The following is a 23,831-nucleotide window of genomic DNA, read 5'->3' on the forward strand; positions in this document are numbered from 1 at the left end:
TGAGAAGGCAACTTAAGACGGACTGCAGATGGGCTAATGATGGATTCAACAATGAATGGACCCAGAAACCTGGGAGATAACTTGCGGGAACATGATTTTAGTGGAAAATTTTTAGATGATAGCCAAACTCTTTGGCCAGGTGAGAAAATGGGGGCAGGAACTCTTTTCCTATCTGCGAGACGCTTATTTTGGGCAGACGTTCTTTGAAGTGCAGACTTAGTCTGGTTCCAAATACGCTGACAGTTCTGTATGTGATGCCTGACTGACGGGATGACCCTGTCTGGGAAGGACTCAGGTAGAAGGGATGGCTGAAACCCTTGCGAGGCCTCAAATGGTGATAAACCAGATGCGGAAGAGATGTGCGCGTTATGGGCGTACTCCACCCATGGTAAATAGACACTCCATGAGGTGGGATTGGAAGCACATAAACAGCGCAGGGTGTTCTCTAGTTCTTGGTTAAGGCGCTCGCACTGTCCATTGGTTTGTGGATGGAACCCTGAAGACAAGCAAGGCCGAGCACCGAGCACAGAACAGAAGTCCCGCCAGACCTGAGAAGTAAATTGGGGCCCCCTATCAGAGACAATCTCTGTGGGAATGCCATGAAGGCGAAAAACATGGCGAAAAAGAAGTTTGGCGGTCTCGGCGGCTGATGGGAGTTTGGTGAGGGCAACCAGATGACAAGCCTTAGAAAAACGATCGATAATAGTGAGGATGACACTCTTCTGTTTGGATGTGGGGAGACCAGTGACAAAATCTAGAGAAATGTGGGACCAGGGACGGCTAGGAATGGACAGTGGTTGTAGGAGACCAGAAGGTGGGCGGTGTGAGGTCTTGTTTCTAGCACAAGTGGAGCAGGCAGACACATATTCAATGACATCTTTATTAAGGGAAGGCCACCAAAAGTATCGACGAAGAAAGCCGATAGTACGGCTTATACCAGGATGGCCAGAGAAACCTGATGAGTGTGCCCACTGGATGGCACGAGCTCGGATGGGGGTCGGGACATACTGGCGGTTAGGGGGACCCTTACCTGGGTCTGGATCACTGGTTAAGGCCTCCTGGATGGCCCTTTCCAAATCCCAGGTGAGAGACCCAATGGTGCAGGTGGCTGGGAGGATGGCTCCAGAGGCCTCGGAAGGGTCATCTGGGGAGTGGAGTCTGGAGAGGGAATCTGGCTTAGTGTTCTTAGAACCAGGGCGGTAGGTGATGTTGAAGTTGAAGCGGGAGAAAAAGAGGGACCAACGATACTGCCGTGGGTTCAGGCGTTTAGCAGACTGCAGATACAACAGATTCTTATGGTCCGTCCAGATGATGACCGGGAGCTCTGTACCCTCAAGCCAGTGTCTCCACTCCTCAAGGGCCAGCTTTATGGCCAGAAGCTCTCGGTCACCAATGTCATACCTGCTCTCTGTGGTGGTAAACTTCTTTGAGAAAAAGGCACACGGATGGAGCTTGCTGTCTCTGGAGGAACGCTGGGACAGGATGGCCCCCACACCAGTCTCAGATGCATCAACTTCAACTGTGAATTGAGCAGAAGGGTCAGGGTGAATAAGGATTGGAGCATCCACAAACCTTCTTTTTAGCTCATCAAAAGCCAGATTAGCCTCCGGGGTCCATCTGAAAAGTTGTTTGGTGGAGGTCAGAGTAGTGAGAGGAGTTGCGATGACACTGAAGTTCCGGATAAAACGGCGGTAAAAGTTAGCAAACCCTAGAAAGCGCTGAAGTTGCTTTCTGGAGTTCGGAACAGGCCACTCCTCTATCGCTTTGATCTTAGCCGGGTCCGTCTTCACCTGTCCACCCTCAAATACATAGCCGAGGAAGGTTATGGATGGAACGTGGAATTGACACTTCTCAGCCTTGATGAAGAGCCGGTTCTCCAACAACCTTTGGAGGACCAACCTGACATGCTTGCGGTGTTCATCCAGGCTGTTGGAAAAGATGAGAATATCATCAAGGTAGACAAAAACAAACACATTGAGAAAGTCCCGAAGAACATCATTAACCAGGTTCTGGAAAGTGGCGGGGGCGTTGCAAAGACCAAAGGGCATGACTAAGTATTCGAAGTGACCAATATGGGTCTTGAATGCAGTTTTCCATTCGTCGCCCTCTCGAATGCGAATGAGGTGGTAGGCATTGCGCAGGTCGAGCTTAGAGAAGATGGAGGCTTGGTGAACTGGTTCAAAAACTGAGGACAAGAGAGGGAGAGAATATTTATTCTTTACAGTGATTTGGTTGAGTCCTCTATAGTCGATACATGGCCGGAGAGTCTTATCTTTTTTAGACACAAAAAAGAATCCTGCACCGAGGGGGGAAGAGGAGTGACGAATGAGACCTGCTTTAAGTGAGTCATTTATGTACTGTTCCATAGTCAGTCTCTCCTGCTTGGAGATATTAAACAAACGGCTGGAAGGAAGTGGGGCTCCAGGAAGAAGGTCTATACAGCAGTCATAGGGGCGATGAGGCGGTAGAGATTGGGCGAGATCTTTACTGAATACCCGGTGGAGGTCATGGTATTCTTTAGGGACCTGAGTTAGATCAGGTTTACACATAGGCTGGGGTAGTTCTGAAGGTGGAGATGGCTTAGCAGACTGCAGGCAATGGTTGAGACAAAAAGGACTCCATGAGTCAATGCGAGCATCGGCCCAGTTAATGTGGGGGTTGTGTTTGCAGAGCCAGGGAAACCCAAGGACCAAAGGAGTACCCTTAGTGGGAAACACAAAGCATTGAATGAGCTCTTGGTGATTGCCAGAGACAAGGAGAGAAACTGGGTCGGTTTGGTGGGTAATATTGGCCATAGGACTACCATCCAAGGCAGCCACCTGGAGAGGAGAGGGTAATGCATGGACAGGAATCTGATATTGGGCAACTAGATCAGGGTGTATGAGATTTTGCTCAGATCCTGAGTCAACCAAGGCTTGGAATGGGTAGGAATCATGCTGGGTAGTGAGAACAGCAGGAAGACTTAGCCGGAGGTAATCATTCTCTTTAAATCTGCCCGCCAGGACCCCCAGACCTACTGGCGGGCCAGGGCTTTTGGGCGAACCGGACAGGAGGAGATGAAATGTTGAGGGGGGCCGCAGTAAAGACAACAACCTGAGGATAAACGGCGCTGCCGTTCCTCTGAACTTAGCCGGGCTCGGCCTAACTGCATGGGTTCTGGTGAGTTCTGGATTGGAGGACTGGGCGAGTCAGGACTGGGAGAACCCCTCCTAATAGGCGGCAGAGATGGCCGGGTATTTGAGGACCGGGATCTATCTCTAATTCTGTTATCAATCTTGATGGCCAGGTTAATTAGCTCGTCAAGAGAGTCAGGTTCATCTCGGCATGCCAGCTCATCCTTCAATTTGTCATTCAGGGCATGTTGGAAAGCTCCTTTAAGAGCTGGTTCATTCCAACCTGATTCAGCTCCAAGAGTGCGAAAATCAATGGCAAAATCAGCCACTGATCTATTTCCTTGTCTTAAATTCCATATTCTTTTTGAGGCAGCTTCCTCACCAAGCTTGGGACAAAATGTTTGTTTGAAGAGCTCGATAAATTCCTCATAGGAATAATATACGAGGTTCTCTTCATCTACTACTGTCTCGGCCCATCTAAGTGCTCGATCTCTTAGTAACCCAACAATAAAAGAAATCTTGCTGGCGTCATCGGGAAATGAGCGTGGGACCGGCGAAAAGCTAATGCACATTGAAGCAGAAAACCCTTGCTTTTCTCTAGCTCACCTGAGTAGTGTTCAGGAGTGGGCGTGTTGACTTCACGGCACAGGGGTGGTGCAGAAGCAGCTGACGTAGTGGATGGAGTGGGGACTGGAACGGGAGCCGGAGCAGGAGCTGGAGCGGGGGTGGCTGAAGGAGACCTGTTCTGTAAAGTCTGGATCTGATTAGCCATTTGATGAAGATACTGAAGTATGGAGTTCTGCTGATGCATCACAACATTAATTGTAGCATCGTGCCTGCCCAAAAGGACCCCCTGTTCGGAAAGTGCGGTCCGTAGTTGTGCTGCAGAGTCCGAATGGCCAGATGGTTCTGTCATAATGTGAAGTACCAGGACTCGAAGGCAAGCAACAACTACAGACACCAAACTCAGTTTAACAGATTTATTGTATAATGGGGGGGAAGGATGGAGAGGTGTAGACCAGCGGCAGCAGGGGGGAACCAGGCCAGAGGAGGAACTGAGGAATGGGTGAGTGGTTAGACAGAGAAATAATGACAGGAGTGAAGGCGTGACCTGGTGAAGGCTTACGGTTGGAGGGTTCAGATGAGCGGAGGAGGGTACAGCAGTTGGGGCAGTGAGGGGGTTTCCAGGTGGAGGAGTTCCAGCAGGTAACTCAGGGTGGACAGGCAGCAGGGTGGTGGTTGTGGAGGAATCCAGGAGTTAGGCCGAGCAAAACAGCGAGGATCAGGTGGTCCAGGTGGATCAGACTCTCAGAGAGAGGTCAGAGCTGGTTCTAGGAGGAAGGAAGAGATGGAAGAGGCGTCAGGAACAAGTAAAACACTTGAGACACAGCACTAAGAGCTAGAGTGTACCACTGTAGAAGCGGAACCATCTGGCATCTTCTTCTGGGAAGCCACTCCTATTTAAGGCCCTTGCTGATTGGAGATGATGAGCACCAGCTGGATCCCATCAGCCTGCCACCCTGAGAAAGTAGAGAAAACACTCCCCTGCAGAACCCAACACAAGGCAGTTCAAACTGCTGTACACCATAAAAACTGTAAAAAAAATAAATAAATAAAAAGCACTGTTCAGGTCTTGGCTGCTTTCAGAGTGTAAATTACACACATTGATTTATTATGATGAATCAGTCTACCCATTTATTGGACATATTAAACATTAATCTTTGTAGTCAGATGTCATCTAATAACTCTTCAAGAACCGAAGAGCCAGAAAATCAGACTTCAAATGCACAACACGAAGCACAACAATGACAAAGAGGGATGTGTAATCCAACAACATTTACACTTGGCTGCCTGGCAGCCTCACTTCTGTCGGTTTGCTCCAGGGCAGCTGTGGTTTCAGTATAACTTATCACATTCAGTGGGTGAATGTGTGTATGAGTGGGTGAATTACTGATCATACAAGTACCGGCCATGTACCGTTTACATACTTCAAAAATTGTGTCAGTTAGTTTGTTGAGAAAAGTTAAATTGAGTTTATGTCTACTACGTCTATGGAGATTCTATGTTTCCTTCCTGGTGTGAGTTAGTAGGGATCACGATCGCTGACTGTACCTCTAACAGCAGAATTTATCTGAGACTCAGTGAAATTCACATTAGTTAATTATTACCAAATGTAGAATTTTTAGGACAAGAAACATTCACAATAGTGTGGGCCTGATCTTAAAAATGTATCAATTTTTCAAAAGCAATTATTAATTTATTGACTGCTGTGTTCTGGTCTTTGTAATTGAGTAAATTTTGTTCATCAGATATTCTCTTTAAAGGATCTCCAAAACATTAGTTCACAAATGTTTTAGTTGGAAGAAACAACAATGAAATTACATTGAGACACACAATTAGCCGATCAAAGATTTTTGATAAAACATGATTTGTTTAACTCAGCCTAGAAGTTTGATTCAAATAGAAAATGAGGAGGGCATTCCTCAAAAGAAAAATAAAACAATGATTGGAAGGCATTTTAGCAATCCTCCAAATCTTTAAACATTTATCAGATTCAACCCAGGACTCTGACTGAGCCGCCTCTGTCAGAAGACATCTGTTCATAAAATGAAAAGTTAACATCAAGCCCCAAATTAGTACAGAAAATTAAAATCAAAAACATTTGAATTAGTTCTCCTTATAGCACTTTGTGACCAATATCTTGAATGTTTCTGGATAAATAAGTTTGTTTATTTTCCAGCTGTCAAATCATAGCCAACAAATAGAAAGCCCACTTCAGCCAATAAGAATAACAGAGCCTGCCTTGTTGGAAATATATACAGTACACATTTGTTATAGCTATTGATTTCTCATTTGTATCTCTTTTTTTGTGTCCTCAGTCTCTCTAAACTCTGGTGACTTTTTTCCCTTGTTCTAAGGTTTCTTCCCATTCTTTTAAAAACATAAATGGTTAATTTGGAATCTGAAGTTAAACCAACATTGAGTTATGTGCCTGTTTCCTGGCTCTGTAATAGGCTGGTGACTGTCCAGTTAGTACCCTACCACCAATGAAAAATGACCGAATTAATCTCGTTATTGTTCTCCGTCTTATGCTGCAATTCCTCTCACAGCTTCTTTCACACCACCTGCTGATCATTTTGTAAGCTAATTGGCTGTTAGGAATCACTTTTCTCTCTGTTAGTGGAGTGCATTCGGACATCCCACAGCAGCTCAATGTCATTGTGAGCCCTCGAATGGCCACAAACCTCCAATCCACCATGAGCCCAATTTGCAGTTTCCAGCCACAGGACATCTGAAGCAGCTATTTATATGCACAACACATCATGGTTTATTTCCTACCTCACTCCAAAGGATGCTCTGTTGGTTTGGTTCATTGTAACTAAAAAGCCCCAGCTCTTCATGCACGATGCTGTATTTGCAGTCTCTTCCGGTGCTGTCAGATCCAGTCCTATCAGCTCATGGTTCGAGGAAGGGCAGGAGCCACTGGGATGTTTGCAGGGCAGCTGGATGGGGGGAGGATGAAACATCAACACTGCAGATGCACAGTGGCCGGGACTTTATATGTGCATAACAGGACTTAACTTTGCATTCTCACTGACAGGCAAATAAGGACTGTGCTAAACATCATTATAAGTGAGTTTAATATATGCAGCTGGCAAATGACAGGAATCATCTACACTGCGCATGGTAATTATGTTCGGGTTTTGCATGCACTTAGTGCTCTTCACTTCACCGGTCAGCAATTTCCCTTGCAAATTCCTGCTCAACACTTTTAAGTTGCGATGTTGATGCATTTATTATCACAGCTGGATAATCAGATCAGAAGCCTGATGATGAAGGTCTAACTGACAGTCCAACTGTTTCTCAGCTGGTGGGTGCAGCTGAGAATCAGAGAGCCGATGCCTGACACTCAAAATCCAACAGCAGGCATAGGAAATGGATCATTCTGAGAGATAAATAATTACTTACAGGTTCAGGGTCTTTCATCTGTGACACCAAAGGGGGAATGGTGATAGATGGGTTGTTTTGTGTTTTGTCTGCACGGGGATCTATTAATTTGTCAGATGAATTTTTATATAATTATTACAATTCTGTTTAAATTCCAGATCCTGGTGTAGATTGAAACAATTTAACTGGCTGCCCAAATGAGCACAAAAGATAAAGTACGAGCAAAATCATGCGAGAACAACGGCATAATTTATTTGGAAAAAAATAGAACACGTTAGTAAAATTATCTCGTTTGAAAGTTTTTGTCCAATTTAATTATTTGACATCATAAAATGTAATTAGGATGATGCCAAAATCCATCTTTTTTCTATTTTGTCAAAAAAGCCACTAGAAAATGATAATCCATCCCTTTTAGCATTATAAAGTATTAATTGGCATAAATTGCTGAACATAATGTGAAGACTAGTTCAGCCAGTGACATTTTATTTTCTAAATAAAATGTGTAATTTATTTTCAGGTAGTCAACACAACAGAAACGGTATGTTATTTACAGTATGTTAAAAATAAACATGAAATTAAATTGTGTTTCTTTTGTCTAGAAGTAGTACGATGTGGAAGATCAAGTGACACTTAGCAGGAGAACAATAACTGTAGCAGTTCTTGAGGCCAGTGGCAGTTTTTTTATGTGGGCAAGATGGCTTTCTGCCCAGGGTGGCAAAGCTTAGGGGCATGATGAAGCACCTGTCCGTCCAATCATATTCAGTCCTCTTTCCAACCAATAACTGTAAGGTCTGTTTAGTTTTTATTACTTCAGTTATTGCTTTGAGGTTTAACTTATATATGAACAACAACGGAAAATAGATATTTCTGCAGACTAACTAGAAGTAATTTAGCTACCAGCAAAACTAAAGCAGCTGATGCCAGAGAAGTTATTTTTAAGGAAAAAGCAGTGGTTGAATTGCTTCCTGTTGGTCAGTGTGACCAAAGGTTCTGGTGCTCAGCAGTCCAACTACACCACATTGACCCGGTACCACCCACCGGCCTCCACCGCAGTGGGCTACACAGCCTCTGCTCCGCAACAAGCCGTCTGTTATTTTGCATACTTTAATAAATGGTATCTTAATTTTAATTGGAAAGGCATGGAGTCAAACATCAGCTTGGTTTTCATAGCGCAAAAGGTCATTGCAGATGTGCAAACTGCCAAAATAGTTTTTTCTTTCTTTTTTTTTTTTTGGTTTGTGGTTGTTAAACACAAAGATTAATTTGCATATATCTCTTGACAGTTTCTCATGTCTGTTCATGAAGTTTGTGATTTATTGCGTTTCTGGTGGCTCAGCAGGACATAATGTTGGATAGCATCTTGAGTAATCGTGTGAATCCCACATCTTCCACAATAACACTTTTAACTAGAAACTTCCCAATGCTCTTGTTTTAGGTTTGGCCTTTTCTGGTGGTTTTCCACTGAAAAACTATTTAAAAGCTTCTGGGATTTAAGTTTTGTTTTGTTGTTTTCCTTTTGCTGACTGTTTAAACTAGCCAATAAAATAAACCAAGCATTTCTGTGGAGGAGGTAACAAACTGGACATGAAGCCATAACTTAGTCTCTTATGTACTGTAGATTCTTAATCCTGTTTCTTCCAACATATATAAGCACAACAGGGAAAATGCAAAGCCATATTTGCTCTGCTATGCAACAGGTAGCCATAGGAACTATTTATTTACGTTAGGTACGGAAGCTCAAATGAGACATCTGAGATATCATTCATTAAACTGAAGCCGTTTGCTGCAGCTGTCTAACTGAGGGCCTTGTGGCAAGCCTTTTTTTTTCTTTTTTTTTTTACTGTTGTTCAGCTTTTGGACAATCTTGCCTCTTTGTTGATTCTTTTTATTTTTTACTTTTTTTTGCACTTTTTCAGTTATACTCTAAAATGTCATGAAGGTCCTCAGTCGCACTGCAGCCTTTTCTCTTGTGGATGTTATAGACAACGGGTTGAGACCAATTGAGTTTTACCTGGCTGGGATGTGAAACAAGGAAGGCTGAATTCATCTCATTAGCTTAAAGAAGATGTTTGTTTTGGACGTTTGCTTTGGTTAAAATCATCTTGAGTTAAACCTTTGCAGACACAGCCTTTCGTACCAAAAAGAAACAAACGTGGTTGTACGTCTGCCCCTCTTTTTCTATTTTGCTTGCTGTGCCATTTGCCAGCATGAATATGTTGAATAGAAATATGATGCGGGGCTTTTAGAAGTGAGAAAATCATTTTCATGAGAAAACCACTGAAAAACAAGACTAATTGCACAGGAATAACCGTTGACGTTGACTGTTGGGTTTACTCCAGCCTGTGTTGCTGGTTTATGCTGGAAACTCTATATTTTCTCAGGTGCACACGCAAAAAAAAAAAAATAATTGAAAAATCTATGTTTGAACTCCATGGCTCAGATGCGCCACACAAACACACTCACACCCGAGTCGATGCAATGTGACGGCTGTTGTTGTGTAACCAAGCCCAGTGACTCATGAAAGGAAGGAATGCAGCGCTGTGATGGGTTGAGGAGGAGGAAGAAGAGGAGGCCTGCCTGGGGAAGGTCTTGTAGAGACAGTCAGCTATGTTCCCAAAGTCATCTGGGGGAGAGATGTAGAGGAATAGAAAGATGCTGAACATTTGGTTTTGGGTCATGCCTCAACTGCGAGCGCTTGTCTGTCTGGACAGTGAACCGCAAGTGAAGCGTAAATACATCTAAGCTTTGATGCAGCCATGACCGTGGTCAGACAAACCATATGGTAGCCTAACCACATACAAATGTGAACCCATGAGAGTCAGTTACTCAGTGGAACAGGATGCAGATTTATAGGAAAAGCCTACTGAAATAAAAAAAATGAACTCCTCATAAAGAACTGTGCCTCAGCTTGCTTTCAACTGTACTCCTTAAGAATCATTCACAATATGTGCCAAGTACAAAATTATACCTTGTTTGATTTCGTCTGCCTGTATTTATATATATATATATATATATTTGTATGTGTGTGTATGTGTGTTTTGTGGATTTGTTTATATTGACTTTCCTCTTGGCCCAGGAGCCATTTGTTTTTCAGCAATGCGTAGGCAGTTTTGCTGGGATGGAAGTGCATGATATTCGCCTAGTACACATGCGCGCACACTTCCACATTTGCAGTTGTACATGCATAGATTCAGGCTGTGCCTCCGTGCCAGTGTTATCATCCAAAGAGGCAAACAGCCAGCCCCTGATTTAATAAGCTGCCTGGGGAGTAACAGAGAGGTGGGAAAGTACTATCAGCTGATAACTGTCCTCCCTGCAAGCCCATCTTTTTCCTCTTATAGCCTTGCCAAGAGAAAGCTTGGCTTTTCCTTGTGTTTTGTGTGAATGCGCATGCCGTGTGTGGGAGCGATCCCCTGCTGCCGGCTTCAGCCCACGTGTCTGTGGGCTGCAGCCGTGCTGGGCTGCCTCGTTCTGGGTGTCAGACAGACAGCAGAGGAGAGCCCGCATATGGCGAAGGCAGGCCTGATCTCCAAGCTAAGGAGCATATGCACAGTCCCACACCCACTAATCGTGCACACAAAACGCGCGTCTTGCGTCATAGATGGCACTTCTGTTAAGCAGGAGGAATCCACGGCCCAGAGTACTGACAGAATCCCCGTCCCCGTTGTCCTCTCTCTTCTGCACTTCACATGGCCCACATAACACAACGATCACTGTTCACAAACTTGACAGCAACTCCAAAAGAGGCATCTCCAAAGTGCCGCAACAAACGGGAACAAAAGTATGCCACAAAATTTAACAGAGCAACTGCTGCGCTGTATTTTGACATTGTATTGCTTGCAATGGTTTTGAAAGAATGGGCATGCAGGCTCTGTCAAATCTTTGTATGTCAAACAGGCGACTGGTTCTAAATTGTTTGAATTTTAACGAATTCAACTATGAGTTTGATGGTTGCCGTCACCACGGTGACATTTGAACATTTTGCTTCCTGTTGAAAGTTTAGAATACTTTATTGAGAAGATAAACTGAACACAAAACACCTCCAGAAAAGATAAACACTGAAAAAGACAATTATCGGATTCCAACTTGGCTTATTTTGAGTCCAATTCACATAGTATCAGAGTTTTATTATAACAATAACCTGATAGCATTTCCTATGATGTGTTCACTGATCCCAAAAAAAGATCTGATTTTTAAAGTCTCTGACCATCTGTTCTGCTGTCAGAAGTTGTGATCAGTTCTAGTCGAGGTGAAAAGCAGCTAATGTCTCAGTGCGCCTCTCATATTTAATGCATGACGTTCATGAGTCAATATCTGATTGTTCCTCTGAATCTGCGTTTTACTCTCAGGAACAAGAAGAAAGTTGCTTATTATTGATGACTTTCATGAAGTGTTAAAGTCTCACCTAATTTAGTTGTATTTATTCAACATTATAATAGTTTGGTATTGAACAGGTTTCATATTACTCATGCATGGATTCTAAAATTTCAATGTAATTCTCACTTTAAAAAAAAAATATTAAAAACTTGTTTTTCCAAGTTGATATTTCCAACTAATTTTCATTCTTTTAGAAGAAAATGGATGCCACGATTTGGTGTGAACAGCAGGAAAGCTTTCAGGAAAGAGCCTCTCAGATGAGGGGAAGCTGTTGCACCAATGCTTTAGAAAAGAAACATTTCTTGCATCCCGACCCCTGACTGTGCCAAAATTTCCTTCATGAGCCAATAAAAGTTCAGCTTTAGTGTACCAGTAAATTTGTTTTTTAGATGGGAGTTAAAGGACAAAATAAAAGCAAGTGTTTCCTGGACGCTTTTAGACAATCACACTTAGTGGCAGGCAAACTACTCAAATGCAAAAATGCAGAAAATAAGATATAACCTATCCTAAAAGTACTCCAGAATGTATCAGAACAGGGATGATTTATGTTTTTACTAGAGTTTTTTGAGGAATCTAAATAGATTTCAGAAGATCAAAGTGAGTAAGACAGCAGCGTTCTGCAAGAAGCAAGAGCAAAACCGGTTCTAAACAACTTTAACTTGCAGTTCGTCAGGTCAGCATCAGCCGACCTGACAATGTACCAGCAATTACAAAAATAATTTTACTATAATTCCAAGCTCAGAAGGGCCCGTTTTCATCCCATATTAAAGCTATTCTCTCTTTTTCAGTTACAGTTCAGAAGCCGGTAATTATGTGAAATCTGTGTTTTTTTCTTTGCTTTTGTTTGCTATTAGGGCAACAGTGCAGCCTTGGCTCTTGTGTTCCACAGGAGCTGAATAACAGGCATGCTTTGGGGTGGCCACAGTGACCCGCAGCTGACACCAATGATTGATCCCAGTGCAGGAATAAGTGCCTGCGAGCAGCTGAGCGCACCAGTCCACTGAAACGCAGCCAGGCGGAAAATTAGAAATCTCTTCATCCCCGGTCCATTTGAAATCCGATATCTCTCGTCTTCCTCTCACGCAGTCACCTTTCCTCGGCCAATAAATCTGTAGTTAAATGATGTGTTTATGTGCACGTGCCGTGTTTATGTTTTGTCTTTGAGGGTTAAGAATGTGCATATGCCCCGTAGAACTTCCCATTCCTCCAAACACCTCATAGTCTACATTTAAAATGAAATGCATTTCTACATGCCGACTTACAGTAGAGTGAGGTGCTTGCTGTATAGGATGCAAGTTGAATTTGGTGCATTTGGTTTCCTCTGAATGCTGCAAGGCTAAGACAAATAGCATTTCCCCAAAAAAGTTTGCTTGTTTTTAAATTTTTCCCACAATTTCATATTTAAGGTCAATAGGCACATTTTATTATCGGATAAAGATCACCAAGGTACATTTTTAAAAAATTACATTTTCAATTCTTTTTAGTTGGAGAAACTCCTCATAACCTTACAACTAATTACTTCATGCTGCTTTGCAGAGTCATTTTAATTTGGGCACATTTGGATATTTTTTCAATTCAGAACAATATCCCAAAAGTTTTAAAAGGTGTTTTTTTTTTTTTTTTCCTGGTAGATGTAGCGTTTGTGTTCTTGTTGATCAGCAGTGGTTTGCTTCTTAAACTCTCCCATAGATTAACGTTTCATTTTCCGTTTCATTTTGTCCAAGATGGTGGCTCTCCAGGTCTGGCAGTGATCAGAAAATCAAAGTAAAAAAAATATGGTTAATAGCTGTTCAAAGGAAGCAGATTACTTTTTCACATATACTCAGGTTTTTCCCTTTACAAGTGAAATCACAATTTGCTTGCTTATCTTTCTGATATTAAAATTTGTTTCAATTATCTAAAACATTTACTAAATGTGCCACAAAAAAAAAACTAAGCAAGAATATTTTTGAAGGAGGGCAAATATTTCAGTAAAATACATAACTTGCAAATAGATATTTCCTCTCTAATGTATCACAGCTCCTGAACGTTCACTGTTGATCTGTTTGTATTTCTCCAGGTACGTCTGCCCAGGGCAACCCCCTCCTGGCCTCTCTCCCAGTCCCGGGGCGGCCTCTGCAGCCTCAGCTCGACCTCAAACACCTCTTACCCTTCAGACTCAATGGATCCTCACCCCTTAGCCTCTTTCCCAACTTTAATACGGTGAGTCTCATGTCACAAAAACTGCAGCTGTGAGCTTAGAATAGAAAAATAAGTTAACAAATTCAGCCAAATTAGATCTCCTCAGCTGAGCTTAAGAGTGAATGAACGCAGCACTTAATTGTGTCCATCATATTGTGATCTGTTTATTTTGTAAGCGGGCCTTTTGTTTAGGATATGATCTTTATTCAAGCGCATCTGCTGTGAACACTGCTGTTGTCATGACGCCGTCTTCATCCACAGATGGGACCCTTACCACCTGAACCGTCGGCAGCAAACCTCTTGGTTTTCATGCACCTCAGCGTGACGCTTACCTTGCCTCTGTGACTGGAATTAAAAGCTTGTGTCTTTGATCCCTTCTCTGCGCTCTATGCCCATTGTCATTTTGTGTGTGCATGCATGCAGGCACTCCAGAAGTCTTTTGATCCTACTTTAACACCCTTGTTGTGTATTGGGTTCACTGCTTTCATTGCACTTGAGAAAAAAGAAAATTCAGCTCTGTGGTCTATAAATGGAGGATAAACTGCAGCTTTTACACTCCAGTATGTCTCTTTTTGGAGACAGGGAGGATGCAGACATATGGCTCATTCTTTACAGCGGAGGACGTGTGGGAGGGGGGTGGATGAGACAGACGTTTGCCGCATGACGTTCGTGTATGGGGGGGGGGTCACCAACCTGCTTGTGAAAAGTCCAGTCAATTTGTTTGCTCCGTCGCCCACTAACCCCGCCTTGTAGAAAGCGACTATGCGAGTTGCAGAGGCAGCGTGGTAAACACTTATTCCTCTAACACCCTCATGTATTTATATTAGCAGTGCAAGCTGTGGGCTCAAGTCTCCTGTCAGTGTTTTGTCTGTGTTTCACTTTGGGGAAAATTGCTGGTTCTATTTCCAGTCCGTTGCACGTGCCCTGTGGTTCTTTTCAAAATAATTTGTTACAGTCACACTTTGCTGCTTTTGCATTTACTTTTGCTCATTCTGCTAGACAAATAACAGTAATTGTTATGGCAACAGCTACTTTAGGAGAAAAATGCAATTTGAAGTGAAGGAAGTACATTGCCTTGGAGCAATATTCACACCACTTGAATTTTTTTTCACCTCTTATCCACTCATAGTAACAGTTTTTGTGGGGGATTTTAGGTGATTGACAAGCATGAAGTGGTGCATGATTGCAAAATGTTTTTAAATTTTTTATGAAAAATTGAACAGTGTGGTATGTATTTCAGACACTTTTTTTTACTTTAATACCCTAAATATGGAGTAACCAAATGATTTCACATCTTACAAAGACATGGCTGTCGACCTATCCTCACAAGTAGGGAAAGAAGAGCATAACTCAGAAAAATAGTCATAGTGACTTTGGAGGAGCAGCAGACAATTACGGCTTAGCTTTAGAATCTTTTGACAACACAGTAATTAGTTTTTCACTCCTTTACGGCAGAGTTGCACTAAGAAGACCATTCGTTGAAAGAGTTTGGTGAAAGAAAAGGCATAAAAAGGCCTTCCCTTCTATCAAATATGGTGGTGGTAGTGTCATACTGTGGGCTTCTTTTGTTTAGCAGGAATAAGGTTGCTACACTGAGTTATCCTGAAAGGAAACAGTTTGAAGAGGCAAAACTGGAAACTGGAGGCTGAATACGGAACGGCCCATTTTTCTGTTTTTTAATGAAGACATGCGTTGTCTTCCTTACGTCTCACAATTATTAGCTACTTTTTTTATTATCAATCTTTCTTGTAAAATCAAAATAAAAGTCATACAAGTTTTTCGTTATACTTTCAAATCACACAAATGCAAGCGATTGCTGTGAAAGTAGATATTCCACGAGAAAACCACAGCGACAAATTAGAGGTGGTATGAAGGAAGTAGGTCAGAGAACGTATGGAAGTCTATTGACGGTGTAACAATATAACATCATATCACCGTTACTTCAGTGCCAGAACAAGATGATTACCCCCGTTATGCAGTGCAGCTGCAGCATTAATGACAGCATCCATTCAGCTCGGAGTCCCAAGTTCTTTTAGTCCTGATAAGGCATTCGCTGCAGCCTGCATTTCCAGAGGGGAAGATGAATGCACCTGTCTTCAAACCCAAACAGTCTCCAGTTACCCTGGTGTCCCTTCTTATACAGTCCCTTCACATCTCTGTCTGCTTCTTTCTCTCAACCTTTACCGAAACCTCAGCACGGACTGAGCCGGCTGGCGCAGGACAAGTCCTGTCTGCGCCTGAATGGCAGGGGAGAGCGAAGCACTGGGACAAAAGAGGCATTTATAGCCATCGGTTCAGGATGGCTGCAGACAGACAATGGACACATTCTTCAGTTCCTAAAACAAATATCTGTGAGTGCAGCCTGCCCTGAAGAGCTGGACAGAGGGCAGCAGGACTGGGAGAGCTACATTTCAGTGGCTGTGCTGTAGCTGGCGAGGAGAAAAGCAAAAGTTTACTCCCAGAGGTAGCTTTGAGTCATACAACACAGACCAAAATAGAGCAGCTAAATAGTCTGCCCTGGGGGAGACACACACCACCAGCATGGAGGTATCTTTGTCAGGTGTGTTGATAGTGCCTCTCACACCTGGCCCTGAGGAATCCACGGTAAACCGACTCCATTCTTTACGAGGTAGCAGCTGCTCCAAACACAACGCAGCTTTGGAAGGATCTGAGGCAGCATCCGAGTCAATGCTGTCAATATAGCAACACTCCTTGATCTCTGGGCAGCTGGGGTTGACAGCGGTGTCACCACGTCGGGTTCAGAGGGCGCGTCGGTGCAACTAAAAGTGAGAACAACCCACTCCTCGGCTATCCTCGCATGCAAGCCAAGGAACGGACGGGGTCAGGCCCTGTGCCAGCTGAGGATAAGATCCAGGATGATTGTGATATTTTATACCCGTCTGAAGGGTGTCGTGATGGAATCAGCTGTCATTGTGGACTGTAGAGCCTCTAATGAAGCCTTTTGCTTTCTTTGCTGTTCATAATATACCACGAGGGACTTTGTGCTGTCTTTTCACAGGCTGTTAAATCTATATTAGTCTGTTTAAGGCATTTACAACAATACTTTACAATGATTGATAATGACGTAAATAGACATATTTTTGAGATTGGGTAAATTCTTCTATGAATTACTTTTGTCTTTTTGCAGATAAGGAGCAGTTTCACAAATTTGGCTCGATTAACATTCAGCATTTGATCCCTTAAATGAAAAAATGTGAGATGACACAACTCCTTGTTTTGTCTCACGTGAAAGAAAGTCATGCAGCTACCGACAGCTTTCGTGTAAACACAATGATACAATAATAACCTGGAAGGTCACAAATGTGTTGCTTTGAGAAATTATTATTTTGAGGAAAATGCTTCATTATGACTGAACTGAAGGTTTATTAAGGCTAAATCACAATATCTAGTTAACCAGATAAAATGGTAATGTTACAAAAATACTCCAAAATTACTGATTAAAATTTATTGCATAATCCACAATGTTTCAGGTGTGAAGAAATATTATCTAATCAGTGCCACTAATTGTTTTGCCAATAAATTTTGAGTTTCTAGATCAATAAATATACATCGATTAAAGCCTGGATGTAGAACTTTTGAAACAGATAGCTTGTTTTCATGACGTTTTTTAATATGGAGCAATTTTAAACAAACCTTAAATTGAAAGCTATTGTTGCCGTGGAAAGAGACATAACATTGCATTGTACTAAAAATATCCAGGTAAAATAAAACACATTTCCTTCTAAGGATTTGTAATCAAAATTCAGCCTCCGCTAACAATGCTTTTTGTTGTGTGTGTGGCTGAAAAATGCGTTTAATAACAAGAAAAGCCCATCATACACAGTCACTGCAGAGATACTGAGGTATTCAGCTCATATCAAATAGCGGCAGCATGCTGATTAACAAAGAAAAGTTGTTATTTGTTCCAGATTTATGCCTTAAAACCTACTCAGCTGTCACCAAGGGAACATCTCGGCATGATCCCTATTCTTTGTTTCATCCCTATTTTTTCATGATGATGGGACGTGATGTGAGCATCTTTTTCTCTTCATGCACTTTGGCTGCATGCAGGGTAACCCCAAGGGAGAGATATTTTTTGATCCGAACGTTACTTTATGGCTGACGTTCAGCTCATTCCAGGAGTTACACTGTGTTAGCTTTCTGCAATCTGAAAGCATATTTTGAAAGAATATGAACCTGTCAGATGAATTTGATTCGCTCATTAGTTAAAAATTGGTACGTCAGAAGTTTTAAGACCGAGACAAACTTGTTCAGCACAAACCTACAAAATCAGAGTTTCAGACGACTGAAGCAAAAAGCCAAAACTGGTCAGTGCAGACACTTCATACAGAGGGAGTTTTAAACTTTCTTAATCAGCTGGAAGCAACTGAGAAAGTGGAAAGTGAGGAATTTTCATTTCTGCTCTGCTAAGCATGCATACATTTAAAATGAAACATAACCAATCTATCCAGACTTGAACAAAGGACCAGCAGTCTTTGCTTAGATTTTTTGGTCTCCGTTACCAAAAATAATCTCATTAGACGTCAGACCACAAAAACTTTCTGTGAATGGAGTTGTTTTGCCATTAAGATCTGAGATAGCTGCAACAATAAATGAAGTGCGTAACTCCCAGTCATTAGGAGGCACGTATGACGCAATCCCAGATGTCTGCGTTATGTGAAGGCACAAGCAGCAGAAGGGGGAAGTGTTTTCACCTGTTCAACAGCAGCAACAATTTTATATATAACTCCCAGTTGAGTCTTGTAAAGCTACATCTTTCAGAAAGTGATAATTGCACCAGAGATTATCATCCAGCAAATTTAGATGAACAGTTTTACATGTGCAGCCCTTTAACACACAGTGCAAATCTGCATACTCCGAATGTTAATTATATTCATCCATAAAAGAAATAAGAAGGCCAACTTGTTGATTAAAAGTGTCGACTGCAGTGACGTTCTAAAGTTGTAATTAATTGAGTAATAATGCATCGCACTTTAATCCAGACTCTTTAAGACAAATGTCAAACTATGTCCAAAGTTGGGCTTGAGATCTGACCATAACTGAAATGGGGCCAATGTTCCCATCAGGACCAGCAAACCTGACTGCACCCATCTATTGGTATTGGCATTTATTGGTACATCAATTGATGTCGACAAAAGATTTACAATGATTCACAACACTCTTGTAAAAGACATTTTTAATCTCAAGGAGTTTTTTTTAATTTTTTATCCTGGTTAGATGAATGTTGAATATTCAGACTTTTTTGTTCACTTTTATGAAATATTGAATGTTTAGTTTTTCTTTTTATTAGGAAAAAGGGAGAATAAAATCACTGTTAGTAGTGTTAAGTGCAGACTATTATAATGCAGTGTTTCATTGTGCCATTGTCCAATAACTTCACTGATTTCACATCATGACAAAAAGCCTCTAGAAAAAAGAACTATTGTAAAATGAATTAACTTTATGGTCATTTTTACTGAAGTGCTAGTAAAATTATTTAGTCCTCCTTAGAGCAAAATTAATAAATACTTTATGCATTCTATTTACTGCATGCATATTTAATGAGTATTTGCAATATTTGCTTTTGCAGAGATTGATTTTGCATCGTCTGCTGCTGTGTTTTAGACTCTGTAAAAGTGCAGCCTCTTGGCTTGACAGGAACATGCTGCTTGTGTTGATTTTTGCTGTCTGTGTCTCAGATGGACCCTGTCCAGAAGGCAGTGATTAACCACACGTTTGGGGTCCCTCAGCCCCTCAAGAAGAAACAGATCATCTCCTGCAACATCTGCCACCTGCGCTTCAACTCAACGGTAAGAAAGGATTTGTTGTTGTTTTTTTCTGTATGAGGAAGATGGGGGAAGTGTAGCAATAAAAGGAAGAAAGAGACATTATGCCTTTTTGACTGCATAATGTGCACTGACTGCATCACCTTTAGTGAATAATGGGTCTACCTCAAGAGAAAATTGCACTTTGGAATTGTAGTATTTTTCTTCAATGTTTGTTTTCACTGGAAAAAGAATGTTTCTATGATATGCCAAGGAATCGTGGAAAACACTGAGAACATCTAAGGAGTCATTGCTGCAATGTAAACATTGCTGTTTTGTGTTGTTGTTTTTCTAATGAAACTTTGCAAAGGTGCAAAAACAGTTGCGGTGCCATATTTTTTTTATAAAAGAAGCTTTCTCCTCCAACATTTGCAAAAATGCTTTGCTCCTTTAAGACTGTAATTGTCCAATAATAATCCTTCAACCTAACCCTAAATTCTGTGAGCACTGAACTGCCTGACATTCAGCTGAATTTTGTTGGATGTCCACTCCTTGGAAGTCGGGGAACTACATCGTATATGGTAGGATTTTACTATTTGGAATAATCTTTCTCACTGTAAAATAATGAAATTCAGCTAAACTGGACATTTAGATCTCCAACGTCGTTGCTGACGTTTTCTCTTTTCCATTATAGAACAATGTAACCCGGAACTCCAGGCTAACAAAATTCTTTCTTTGACAGACGTGTTCAAATCTGTCAAGTACATTTTATTCGCGTCATCTGGCTGCTACTTTCCATTCTTAATTTCAAGCATTTTCTGAGTAAATCAGACATTGTTTTTTGTTTTGAACTGAATTGTGGTTTGCTGGAGCCTTGATTAGGTCAAAAGGACCTTATATAAATAGCGTGGGGTTTTTGGTTTTGTTCTTGTGTGTACATTTTTGTTCAGTTTTCATTTCAGTGAAATTTGATGTGTGTTGGTGAACAGTTGTGTTTGGTGAGAAGGCTTAGATTGCAGCTTAGATTCCATTTATCAGCAAAGTGCAACAAAACAATCAGCAGCCACAGCAGGACGCGGGTTTCTCAGCTGCTCTATCCATTCTTTGTGTAGCACATGTATTGTATTTATGGAAACAGTCAAATTAAAAAGCAGTAAACAGTTTAGAAGGATGTCTTCAGTCCGGATGGAGTTAAAATGCGAAAACAGCAACACAGTTTCATTTGGACTTTAGTCTTCAAAAAGCTCTGAAGAAACAGAGGTAAGAAAGGAGAATAAGATGAAGGCATTCTCTCTTTTTTTCCACACTTAAAGAAAAAAGTCAAGTTGACTGTAACTTTATTAGTAGCTTGAAGAATTTGAGCATTTTCAAACCTCCATAAACCTCTCCAGAGTTTTAATGAAGATGCAATTTAAGCTTTCCCTGATGCGCAATGTTCTAAGAGGAAAAACTGCCTGGGTGACACAGCTTCTAAGTGTTAGTCTGATTTAACGAGCCGTTTGTAGCAGCAGTTTGTGACATTTAAAGTTATCTTTTTAGAAAACATACAAAACTAAGTTTTATCAGCATAAATCCAATTGAAAATCATAACTACTGTTATCTCTGACCTGTCTGGTGAGCTCCTCAGTTGTGGTGACATGTTTGACAGTGTCCTCTAGCAAATCCCCATGACCTTCGGACGACGGTTTTGTTTTCACAGAGTTTAAACAACATACCGTTATACAGTGAATATGTGACTTTTGAAAGCAATCGTTCAATCAGTTGAACTGGGTTTTTATTTTGTTCATTTAGATGAGATGAACACATATGGGGTGAAAAATTCCACTTAATACCTTTAATTTTGTGATTGTTGTGTCAAAATGTGAAAAACGTGGCGATGGATACGTTTGCAGTGCAAGTTTATTTACATCAGTGCTCATTGCTTTGCTTTCTTTTTTTTTTTTTTTTTAAACCTTTTCTTGAGGATATATTTCTCTAATGACCACTTCCTTTCTCTTGTGCTTTTTGGGTGTCTAATATCCATGTGGGACCTGATTGAAATATGGGTTCAAGATACTGAGGATCTTGCTCTCTCTATGTATCTATATCTATATCTTTTATTCTTTTATATAAAATCTGGCATCTCGCTGATTAACCAAAGCAGCTGGCAGTACAGTTTCACTTCTGTGTCTGTCTATTTTCCACTAGAGCCTGGACTCAGAGGCTCTTTAAGCGAGTGGAATGAAGCTAGCTTTACACCCACTCAGCGTGTATATATGTCCACGCGATGTGTACAGCCCCCCGTTTCCTTTCATCCCAGGGATTTCTTGATCACTGGACGATCTGGAATCCTTTTGATGAGCAGCACATCCTCTTGTAGTTTCTCTTGACTGAGCCGCAGCTCATTTCACGCCTTGTCCTTCTGCCTCCTTTGAGACCCAATTGGATGGCTGCCGGTGAGGAGGCTGAACTATTCACAACAGGCTGTGGAGTCGGATGGCATGCTTATGTATTTTTTTTGTATGAGTTGGTTTCTCTGAGCTAATGCTACCTGAGCAGCAATCAGTCGTGTTGGTGACTCTCAGGTGATCAGATTTACTGGCGTTTTGCTCCGAGTAGCAAAGTCTTGATGAATTTGCCTGTCTGTTATGTTTTTCCTGGATGTTTTCATTTGATCACAGAATGTCTCCTCTTTCTTTTTTAGTTGCTGCTGAAATGGTAAACCGCTGCCAATATGATACTACCCAGAGCTCAAAATATGCAAAACAGAACTCTAAATCCACTTTCCTTCCTACATTCCTCACTCTGAATACTTAGCAGTGGGGAAAATGCTCACCTTATTTGGTTTTTGTGTTGTTTGTGGTGATTTTAGAGATTTACTCCCAAGCGTGTAGCTCTTTAAGTCCAAAATGATGTTCTGTTCACACCGGCGGCTGATGAGCGCTGATCCCCAGAGGTTGTGTTAGCCTTTAATGAGTGATCTGTGCATTGATTTATTTGCTATTTTTATGTGCCGTTGCTTTGTGTAACAACGTGGCTTTTGTTCTCCGACTGAACGGGGTCACAGGAGTGATGAAAATGGAAACGTAAATTGCCATCGACTCGAAAGGAAATTTGCGTGCTTTTATTGCTGCAGTGTAGTCGGTCAGGATGTGTTTTGAGTCTGATTTGTGTTTGTGTGCTTATATGTGTGTAACATTAGTATGTATTGCCAAGTGCGTCTGGGTTCTGCAGAGGCTGACTCTCACAGTGCACATTAATAGGGTAGTTGTAGAGATGGAATCCTCTCTCTTGTTGCATATTACACATGCAATTATACCTCTGGCCTCCCAGTGTGCCAGCTCTGTTATCAGGTGGAAACAGACTTTCCTCATTGCAGCCTCCGGATGCCTGTGAGAGAGAATTTCTTGGGCAAGTGGATTTGAACATTTCTTGCACACAGGCTCTGGTCTTTGCAGCAGATGTGGCACTAGGTCCTCTATGCTTCGTCCCTCTAACATGTCTTTTTCTTCTTTTCCATTTGCCCACAGAACCAAGCAGAGGCCCACTATAAAGGCCACAAACACGCCCGGAAGCTCAAAGCCATGGAGGCCCAGAAGAACAGGCAGCGACGAGGTGGAGAGACCTCGACTACAGGGAAGGAGCGGGAGCGGGAGCGGGAGCGGGAGCGGGAGCGGGAGCGGGAGCGGGAGCGGGAGCGGGAGCGGGAGCGAGACCGAAACAAGACGACCCCTTCTGATGCAGCTCTTCCAGCACCTATGGATACAAGCTTAGTAAAAGAAACAAGTAGGTGCACATACAGAAAGTGAGAAAGTCAACCCTGAGACTGGAATTCATTTCTCTGCCTTCTTCACATTATGAATGAACTCTAACACATTTTCTTCCCTTATTTTATTTTAAACCCACCTGGCAGCCCTCAAATTAGAGACAGACTTTTAAAATACATATTTTGTACTTTATCTTTTATCATTCCTTCTTCAAAGCACTTTTTCAAAGCTTATGATGTCTGGGCTGCTCTTTAATTTGTAATTGGTAGGACACCGAAAATGAGAAGCAACTGCGAAAGCACAACTCCTTCTGTTTTTCTGTATCAATCGAAACTAAAATGAAATTATTTTATAGCTTTAGTATACCTGCTGAAATATATGGATATAAAAACAGAATGCTAAGTCAAAAATGAGTCTGCAACTACAAACTTTTCTAGGTTTTCTCTAATTGTTTATAATGCCTCACTCGAAGTTCCAAAGCATTAGAAAAATCTTTCTGGCCGTTTCTGGACTGAAAGTTGTCAACAATTTAATTTTCTCATCCATTCTTGATGTTATTGTTTTGTTATTGTCTAGATCGGGGTCTGGTGTATTTCTCTTTGGTGCAATTCAAAGAGAAATACACCAGACATATTGCCAGACAGGTTCCATTTGAGTGATCTCTTGACTCTACAGGTCTTTCGATGATCCAGCCCTGCTGT

The 23,831-nt window shown here is 41.7% G+C and overlaps 1 protein-coding gene across 4 annotated transcripts in view; it reads left to right on the forward strand.

Moving 5' to 3' along the window:
- znf385c (zinc finger protein 385C) overlaps window positions 1-23,831 on the forward strand; it is a 139,469-nt gene that overhangs the window by 99,480 nt on the left and 16,158 nt on the right. For all 4 annotated transcript variants that reach the window (XM_008417065.3, XM_008417064.3, XM_081610178.1 and 1 more), the window contains 3 exons: window positions 13,498-13,640; window positions 19,319-19,429; window positions 22,894-23,149. In XM_008417065.3, the coding sequence (XP_008415287.1) occupies window positions 13,498-13,640; window positions 19,319-19,429; window positions 22,894-23,149 (510 nt within the window). The remainder of the gene's footprint in view (window positions 1-13,497; window positions 13,641-19,318; window positions 19,430-22,893; window positions 23,150-23,831) is intronic.

Source organism: Poecilia reticulata, chromosome 8, assembly GCF_904066995.2.
Source record: "Poecilia reticulata chromosome 8, P_reticulata-male-v2, whole genome shotgun sequence".
In the NCBI taxonomy this organism is placed as follows: Eukaryota; Metazoa; Chordata; class Actinopteri; order Cyprinodontiformes; family Poeciliidae; genus Poecilia; species Poecilia reticulata.